Here is a 9,452-nt window from a genome sequence, read left to right on the forward strand (position 1 = left end):
TAAACAGGTGAAATCAGGTGCGGCTCCTGCTTGATTGGAATGAAAACCTGCACCCACAGTGGCCCTTTCTGGCTAAGATTGGACACCCATGTGCTACAGCATATACAGACATTCCGTACAAGTCTATGCTTGCAACTTTGTGGCAACAATGTGGGAAGACCCACATTTGGGTGTGATGGTCAGGTATCCACATACTTTTGGCCTTATAGCGTAGATCCTAGGAAGGTGGCACAGGAACACAGCAGGTAGCACTGACAGCTCCAAGGACTCTAGTTCAATCCTGAGCTTGGGTTACTCTCGGTATGGTGTTTTGCAAGGTCTCCGTGTTCCTGTAGGTTTTCTCCAGGTTCTTGGGTCTCATCTTACCTCCCGTGCCAATAGGTGGTTTGGCTACGATAAATTGCGCCTAGATGTGGAACAAGTGTCTGAATGTATTTGTCCTGCGATATCCTGGCATCCCATCCAGCGTCTATTCCCACTTCATGCCCATTGCTCCCAGCATAGACTCAGAATGCAGTTCATGAAGATTAAATAAATGATAGCATACATCATACAGTATGATCATCTCTATTCAATTGGTATAATGTAAACATAGAGATATTAAAATATCTTTAAACACAAATGTTCTTTTTATTTCACTCAAATAAAAATTTATAAAGGTTTTTTTCAGTTACCTGAATCAAGCACGGAACATAAATCAGTAGAAACAGACATAAAATGTTGATGAATGGAGAAGCCGTCAAAGCCATGGCCAAGTCATGCAAAACAAGTGCTTTTTTTATTTTTCACCAAAAAAATCTGAAAGAATATTAAAGATTGGAATCCACCAGCTTCACTGTAAACCAACACGCCTCTAAAATGAACTTTCAATTTTATTTTACATGTTACTGCTATAGCATTAAGTAACATGATTATTATTGTTGATAAGCAATTTATCAACAAAATATTAAAAAACTATTTATCCTATAAACTATAATTACTGCATTGTATAAAGATAATGGAATAACGTTGACCAGGGAATTACTGTACTATAAAATGGAAGAGGATTTCTATCAAAATGTCTCACTCGTAATAACTCAAGTTTGAAAGTTTGCAAGTTTACTACTTGTGCAATCTGTTATGTTTTGTAAGACTGCTGGGGTCAGCATAAGACTTCTGGCACAGAGTGCAGGTATATGGTTTTGCTCCAGTGTGAATATTCTGGTGGATCAGTAGGTTGCTTCTTAGAACAAAACTCTTCCCACACCACGTACATGTAAAAGGTCTTTTACCAGTATGCACTGTAATGTGGTATGTCAATCCGTGTTTTGTTGAAAGGATTTTCCCACAGATATTACACATAAATTTAGGCTTGGGACTGTGTTTCTCCTCTAGTTCTCTTCCGTGCATCCTCTCATGTCTTGCTAAAGGGCTCGGGTCAGAAAATGATTTCGGGCAGAGAGTGCAGACGTACGGTTTCTCTCCGGTGTGGATATTCTGGTGGATTTGAAGGTTAGTTTTGTTAAAAAATCTCTTTCCACACTGAGTACACACATGTGGCCTGTCTCCAGTATGAAGTGTTAAATGAACTTTCAGAGAATATTTTGTCGAAAGACTTTTCCCACAGATGTGACAAATGAATCTGAGACCTTTCTTTTTTTTTCTCTGCAAAGCATCTTGGGAGTTCTTGGATTTTTTCTTAGAATATTTAGCTTTTCTTGGCAGTGTGGATACTTCAGCTGTTTCTCCCAGTGTTACACACACTGAACAATCGGAGGTCGATGGTTCCGAGATATTAAGAAAAGACATAGAAGCTGATGGAAAAACTCCCTCTATCACCTCAACTCCCTTGGTATCATCCTCCTTTTTTGTTTTAGTTCGAGTAAAGTGGACATTTTGAGTTTTCTGATTCACGGACTCACACTCTCCATCCGTAGCTGCAGAATCCTGTGTCTCCACTTCACATTCTGTACTGATGTCTTCTCTGCTCACAGCTTCTGGCATTTGGACCTCTGGTTCAGTATTGCTCTTATGTTCAGTCTTAAATTCTAGAAGCCGATTGCTTGTATTTGTATAATGAGGTGGATGAAGTACATTACTGCATTTTCCTGGTAAGAAAGTAAAAACAGGAAAAACACTGTTTACAGTCTGTTATACCACTGCACCATTACCACTGATCGTTTGAATATATTATCGTTTCTATAGTAACAACTCATTCACACGGACTTGATAGCAGATGCTCCACATAATCTAAGACTAAAAATAAATGGATTAGAAATGTGTTAGTTATTCTTTGTTAATTTATAATTGTTGATATGAAGTTTTCTGTTCAGAGACATTTAATTAACATTTATGTTGGAGGGGAACAATAATTTAACTTCTTCCAGTTAATACCACCCTGTCATTGATTATTTTCCTATACCAGCATGTACCATCAATCTTTATTCCTCACATAACAAGCGATCCAAAAAGTAATGCAAAGTATTGATAGATTCTTGGGTTGGGTTACTGGATTCATGTTTATGGTTTTATTAACATGCATCAGACAAAAAGTGAAAGAGATTCATTGCTAGCTTACAGTTACAGTGTTTGTATGCACACTGATCAGCCATAACATTAAAACCAACTGCCTAATATTGTGTAGGTCTCCCTTGTGCCGCCTGTTGAGGCATGGACTTCACAAGACCTCTGAAGGTGTGCTGTGGTATCTGGCACCAAGACATTGGTAGCAGATCCTTTAATTCCTGTAAGTTGTGAGGTGGGGCCTCCATGGATTGGACTTATTTGTCCAGCACATCCCACAGTTGCTATATCGGATTGAGATCAACACCCTGAACTCTTTTTCATGTTCCTCAAACCATTCCTGAACAGTTTTTGCAGTGTGGCAGGGTGCATTATCCTGCTGAAAGAGGCCACTGCCACTAGGGAATACCTTTGCCATGAAGGGGTGTTCTTGGTCTGCAACAATATTTAAGTAGGTGGTACGTGTCAAAGTAACATCCACATGAATGCCAGGACCCAAGGTTTCCCAGCAGAACATTGCCCAGGGCATCACACTGCCTCCACCGGCTTACCTTCTTCCCATAGTGCATCCTGGAGCCAGTACTTCCCCAACTAAGCGATGCACACGCACCCAGCCATCCACATGAAGTGAAAGAAAACATGATTCATCAGACCAGACCACTTTCTTCCATTGCCCCATGGTCCAGTTCTGATGCTCACGTGCCCATTGTAGGCACTTTCAGCAGTGGACAGGGGTCAGCATGGGCACTCTGTTCCCACACCTTTCTATCATAGCCAGCATTAACTTTTTCAGCAATCTGTGCTACAGTAGCTCTTCTTTAGTAGCCTTCACTCCCCATGCGCATCAGTGAGTCTGTCGCTGGTTCACTGGTTGTCCTTCCTTGGACCACTTTTGGCAGGTACTAACCACTGCATACCGGGAACACTCCACAAGACCTGCCGTTTTGGAGATGCTCTCACCCAGTCATCAAGACTTGCCCATTTTTCCTGCTTCCAACACATCAACTTCAAGAAATGACTGTTCACTTGCTGCCTAATATATCCCACCCCTTGACAGGTGCCACTGTAACGAGATAATCAATGTTATTCACGTCACCCGTCAGTGGTTTTAATGTTATGACTGATCAGTGTATATAGGCTGGTAATGAAAAATCATTTCAAGAATTATGGTATCTCTCGGGAACAAGGCTATGGTAAATCATTTCAAATCCAAGGGTCCAACAGGATTTGAACTGCACTTATCTCTATTATCAGGCATGACCCCTTTGCAAGAAAATGATACTATTCTTATACTATTCAAACGATACGTGATAAGTGTATTTTATTGTAAATCTGTCTCATATCAACCAGTAATACAAAAATAGGTCATGTTTCTTGTTAATGTCTTACCATATAGTCTTTCCCCTGCTTTGGCAGTAACAGATATATCCATTGCTTCCACTTTTATTACACCTGGTAGAAAGCTACACTGCTGCACCTTAGAAAACAATGTAACAAAAAAGCCAATGATACCCAGCAAGACAATTTCCTATTAAATCTCTGGATGTTTGTAATGGCACTACCTACAAGGTAAAGGAGTCACAATATTGTAGTACTGGAGTATCAAATACATATACATTTAAACATTGTTGTTCAAAATGACTAATACATACCCACGGATTTCCTTTGGGAACTGTGAGTTCAGTCTCCACATTTCCACAATCTGAATAAAAATAAACTTGCAATCAAAAATCAAATAGAAATTTGCAACATGAGTTGAGTCAACTAAAACGGTTACAGTGAAGACAGACCACCTACATAACGATACAGACGGGTTACAAATGAAAGGAAAAACCAACATCAAGGTGTTTGGCCACCACAAGCCACCCAGTACTGCTTCACTGTGCCTCGGCACAGATTCTACAAGTCTGTGAATCTGTATGAAGGGGTGAACACAATTCCACCAAAAGATATCCCCATAGCTCTTTTTTTTAAGATGGTGAAGCACTGTCCAACATGCTGGTGTTATACCATAGTATATGACATATCATTTTCATACTCATCAAACCATTCAGTGTGCCCTCATGGGTATTCCTAGGCAGTTTGTTCTGGTGTTCCAGGTGGTTGTGAGGGTGTTGCTATTCACAGTGATTGCAAATAGCTAAAAGTACCATACACCACAGCAACCACTTTCTTTCTTTCTTTCTTTTCTTTAAAACTTTCTTTAAAACTTTCATACTTTTAGCTATTTGCAATCACTGTGCATTCCAGGTAGTTGCTACTGACACTGGGCAATATGATGATATTATAATACACTTTTGCAAGATCTGATATCATGATATCTTGTTTAACAATTACAAACTGATTGGAAGCAGTTGATTAACATTAAATTTTGTACTAAATAATGAAAATTGCAAAGGGTTCAAATATTTTATGTATTTATCCTCCTTTTCAGTGTTAATTTTTTTGTCTGGACATTAAATAAAATCTCATCGAACACAGGTTTTTAAATGCAACCCTACAGTTGGAGGGAGGAGGCTGGAGGGAGTTGCTTTGCAAGCACTGTGATAACTGGACTGCAGTGAGATAGATAGATAGATAGATAGATAGATAGATAGATAGATAGATAGATAGATGTTTCCTCATAGGTCTGCTGCTGAGGTTTGGCTAATGCACTAATGCACAGGTTCCCAACCTCAGACCTGGAGTAGATCTTGTCCTGTACATGTTAGTGTTTTCCCTTTCAGCTAATCAGCTCATATACAAGCCTTGCTGAGTTGAGGAGTTATGCTGCCTTCACGTGCTATCGGAATTACCGTAAATTCGAGTTTCCCACAAGGAAGTTGCACATGAATGACCCCTCAAGTCGTAATTACGACTGGGAAACTCAGAAATCATTCTGTTACCCGAGTTTCCGAGATGGGACGAGTCCTAAACTTTCAACAAGGCGGAGGAGAGGACAGTTTCTGTACTGAAGGACAGGTTTTGTTCATTTTTTCTAAATGCAGCTAATTGTTAGCGCTTGCCATTTTGGTCATATTCATGTATGTACTGTATCAGCAACCACTCTCTGCATGTTACACCGTGAAAATAGCCTGTATTTGACCAAAAATTCCCAAGCTAGCCAACTGAGTAATGTTATGGTGTCCAAATAAAAGTAAACGAAAAAAAAATGTATGAATGAACCTGGCGTCATCCATTTTCATGTTCTTTACAACAAAGCATGTGAACACTACATTCGCTTACTTCAGAAGTGGGAAGTAGGAGAATTCCGATAGCACGTGAAGGCAGCATTATTCAGTGCTCACTAGAAGCGGTCTATAAAAACTGGAAATAGAGTAGTTTGTTTAGTGCTTAATTTATTTTTAAAGTGGGTATCATTTCACTGTGAATAACGCCGAAATTGCATGAACGAGCAGTTTGATTAAAAAAAAAAATCTTACACAAAGCGTAAACATTCAATGATCCAAGTATCACCCAGTATTTAACAATTTCATATATAAACAGAAGCTCAAAAGTCTGCTTAAAAACCTCACATCACGCAGTTATTTCTTATGCCGTATTTTTTCACTATGAGCGCCGCCATGTTGAAATGACGTCACAGAGACGCAACTCGGAAAACTCCAACTTTCCCAGTAGGAATTAGAGCGCCGTTCAAACGGATCTTTCCTACTGGGAATTCAGAAACTGGGAGGTCGGAATTCGGAAACTTCCCAGTTCCAACTCATTCATGAAGGCACCACTAGAGCAGGGAAAACACTAAAGTGTGCAGGTCATGTGGTCCTTCAGGACCAGGGTTGGGAACATGTGCACTGATTGAAGAGGGAAGTTGGCAGTACCGTCGGTAGGATTGGTGCCAACCTCAGGGAATTGTGTCTTTTTGTCCTGATGTCCCACATTCTTCGACTGGGCCACCCGAGATGCAGAAAGGCTCTGTTCCATAATCTGCAGTTTGCGCTTTAACTGTTCATTCTCGGATCTGCTCGTTGTTATCTCCATGCGTAAATCATCTCTCCATCTGTCTGCCAGAGCGCAGATCTCCACCACCGCCGCCTTCAGCAAGCCGTCAACAACAGCCGTGAGCTCAACATGAAAGTACGAGTCTGCTGCCTCCATGATTAGTTTATTACTAGAGCCACTCACACAGCTATTCCTCCGCCTCCTCCTGCTCCTTCTCCTCCTTCTTCTTCTTTAGGTTTTAATTTTATGTGGGCTGGCAAGCAATTGATTGCTGCATTACTGCCACCTATTGGTGTAAACTGTGGACCAGGATGTTTCCCTAAAACACTTCATGCCTTCATGAAGTGCACAGGTTCCCAACCCTGGTCCTAGAGGAACTCTTGTCCTGCATGTGTTAGTGTTTTCTCTGCTCCTAACACACCTGATTCAGTTAATCAGCTAATTAACAGCACTTTCTGAGCTGAAGTGGGCAGAACAGGGAAAACACTAAAATATGCAGGACACAGGGTGTTCCAGGACCAGGAATGGGAACCTGTGATGTGGTGCTTTTATTAGAACCAGGGTGTCCATAAAGGTCCACTGTGGCTGCAGGTTTTCATTCCAATCAAGCAGGAGCCACACTTGATTTTACCTGTTTAATCAGTTGGTCTTGGCTTTCAGTAGACCCAGATGGAGCTTCTGCTTGGTTGGAGTGAAAACCTGCACCAACACCACCAGCCCTTTCCGGATAAGACTGGACACCCCTGTATTAGGAAGTTGGTGGTAGTTGATGTGGTCTTTTGCTGTTGTAGCCCATCCGCCTCAAGGTTTGGCATGTTTTGCATTTTGAAATGCTTTTCTGCTGACCGTGGTTGTAAAGTGTGGTTATGTGAATTATCTGATATGTCCTGTCAGCTCAAACCAGTCTGGCCATTCTCCTCTGACCTCCCACCTCAGTAAGGGGTTTGCAAAATTCCTCCTGTGAAATTCCCAGGAGATCAGCAGTTTCTGAAATACTCAAACCAAAATATCTGGCACCAACAGCCATGTCACGGTCAAAGTCACAGAGATCACATTTTTTTGCATTCTGATGGTTGATGTGAACTTCAGCTCATGACCTGTATTGCATGATTTTATGCATTGTGCTGCTACTACTTGATTAGCTGATTGGATATTTGCATGAATGAACAGGTATTCCTAATAAAGTGGTTCATTATTATTGTTATTATTATTATTGTTGTTGTTAGTATTAGTATATGTTAGTATAGTACATTTATAATTAAAGACTACAGTTAATTGCGGAAGGTTGGGCTGGATGTAGAAATGAAAGCTGTATCTCTATTTTACAGTCACAAAACAGAATTTCATGCTCCGTTAAGGCTATTTCCTGTTACAAACCTCTCACAGCATAGCCTAATTGTGATAGTTGTTGCATCGATTGCTGCAGTTGTTATTATTATTAGCTCACAAATAAAAGCTCTAGTTAATCTTTTTCAAAAATTTATTCGAATGAGTCTCATGAAAGTGTTGAATGCCTTCGAGCAATCAACACATATCTTGAATGTGCAGTGTTAAAATAAGGGAGGCCCAAACTGAAAACTGAACTTAATCTTTTGAAATGAAGGGTATGAACAGGCTGTGTCCATTTTTAAGGTCATTTAAAAAGCTGTACATAGGAAATAGCCTTAATGGAACATGAAATTCAGTTTTGTGACCCTGATTATCCCTTGTAATCTATTCAGGTCAGAATGGCCCATTTAAGTTATTACTTAAAGTGGAACCATATTAAAAAAGTTTTATTTTATTTCCCCCCAACTTTAAATGCTTGGCTCAATTTTGTCTGTTGAACATGAATAAGGAATAAATATAACCCTCTTTATATTTATATGAAGTTAATTTTAATCATTTTGGAGTAAACTGGACAAAATGTGGCGAAATGTCAATTTACTTTTTACAAAAATAAAACACATAGGTGAATTTACTCTATGTTACTTTGCCTCCATGGAGGCTCCATGTATTATTCTCACTCACTCACTCACTATTACACAAACCTGCCGGTAGGAACATCCCCATTTCTATTTAGAGGTCATACATTCTGAGATGCTTTTCTGCTCACCATGGTTGTAAAGAGTGGTTATTGTGTTACCACAGACTTCCTGTCAGCCAGAACCAGTCTGGCCATTCTCCTCTGGCCTCTCTGATCAACAAGCTGTTTCTGGCTGCAGAACTGGATGGTTTTTGCTTTTCGCATGATTCTATGTAAACTCTAGAGAATGCTGTGGAAATTCTAGGAGATCAGCAGTCACCAGCCCACCTGGTACCAACAATCCTCCCTTTTGTGTGTCTTTACTGGATGTATTCAAGCTTGGCCATTTCAGATATTATTTTCTGTCTCAGTTGTCCAAAGTCAGTATGACTCATGAACAGTACAATCACTGAAAAGTAGTCAGTAGAAAACGGATAATATTTAAAATCCGGCTTTTTATGATTTTATTTCTGTGATTTTTTTTTTTCATTTCAGAACATTCATATTATCTTTATTTTCATAATTTTACCTGTATTTCATAAGCAATAAAACATAACATTGGTCAAAAAAAAAATAAAAAAAACAGCCACATCAATAATTTTCTGTAATTACTAGATTTTTTTTTTTTTATAAGACCTTTATTGAAAATCAGACAAGTATACAACAGATGAACAACTTGTGTATACCATACAAAACATCTGAAAGAGCCAGGGGATCAGTAGATGAAAAATAAAGAAGTAAAAAGAAAATAAAACAAAATAATAATAATAATAATAACAATAATAATAAAGAGTTACACAAACATCCTGTAAAGCTTAAAATAACTATAAGTATAATTTTTTTTGTTAGAACATTCCGAGATTGAAGAAACGTTGTTTGAGATTTACTGATAGCTCTAAAAAGTAAAGTTTTTTGGTGGTGAATTATCTTATTTCTGTGGTAATCTGAGCTCCTTGGTTTTTTCGACGTCATAAACCGTCATGCCGTTAATTCTGACACTGCGCAT

The 9,452-nt window shown here is 39.3% G+C and overlaps 1 protein-coding gene across 3 annotated transcripts; it reads right to left on the bottom strand.

Moving 5' to 3' along the window:
- Nucleotides 1-53: 53 nt before the first annotated feature.
- On the bottom strand, nucleotides 54-6,913 carry LOC113526375 (zinc finger protein 235-like). Of its 3 annotated transcripts, none has more exons than XM_026913346.3 (4): nucleotides 6,321-6,805; nucleotides 4,155-4,204; nucleotides 3,892-3,979; nucleotides 54-2,087 (listed from the first exon to the last, which is right to left on the bottom strand). In XM_026913346.3, exons 1-4 carry the CDS (start codon nucleotides 6,595-6,597, stop codon nucleotides 1,102-1,104), a joined length of 1,401 nt encoding a protein of 466 aa, XP_026769147.3. In that variant the 5' UTR covers nucleotides 6,598-6,805; the 3' UTR covers nucleotides 54-1,101. The 3 variants fall into 3 exon arrangements, with proteins under 3 accessions (XP_026769147.3, XP_053089187.1, XP_034165629.2); XM_034309738.2 differs by lacking the exon at nucleotides 54-2,087 and adding an exon at nucleotides 2,117-3,565 and having other exon boundaries at nucleotides 6,321-6,817; XM_053233212.1 differs by lacking the exon at nucleotides 3,892-3,979 and having other exon boundaries at nucleotides 2,009-2,087; nucleotides 6,321-6,913.
- Between the last annotated feature and the right edge of the window lie 2,539 nt (nucleotides 6,914-9,452).

Source organism: Pangasianodon hypophthalmus, chromosome 1, assembly GCF_027358585.1.
Source record: "Pangasianodon hypophthalmus isolate fPanHyp1 chromosome 1, fPanHyp1.pri, whole genome shotgun sequence".
NCBI classification, from domain to species: Eukaryota; Metazoa; Chordata; class Actinopteri; order Siluriformes; family Pangasiidae; genus Pangasianodon; species Pangasianodon hypophthalmus.

Excerpts from the sequence above, each read along its gene's own strand:
- LOC113526375 (XM_026913346.3), bottom strand. The coding sequence starts at position 6,597 with ATGGAGGCAGCAGACTCGTACTTTCATGTTGAGCTCACGGCTGTTGTT. Across the intron at positions 4,205-6,320 it reads TGGCACCAATCCTACCGACG|ATTGTGGAAATGTGGAGACT; the intron begins GTACTGCCAACT and ends ATTTTTATTCAG. Across the intron at positions 2,088-3,891 it reads AGCAGGGGAAAGACTATATG|GAAAATGCAGTAATGTACTT; the intron begins GTAAGACATTAA and ends CTTTCTTACCAG.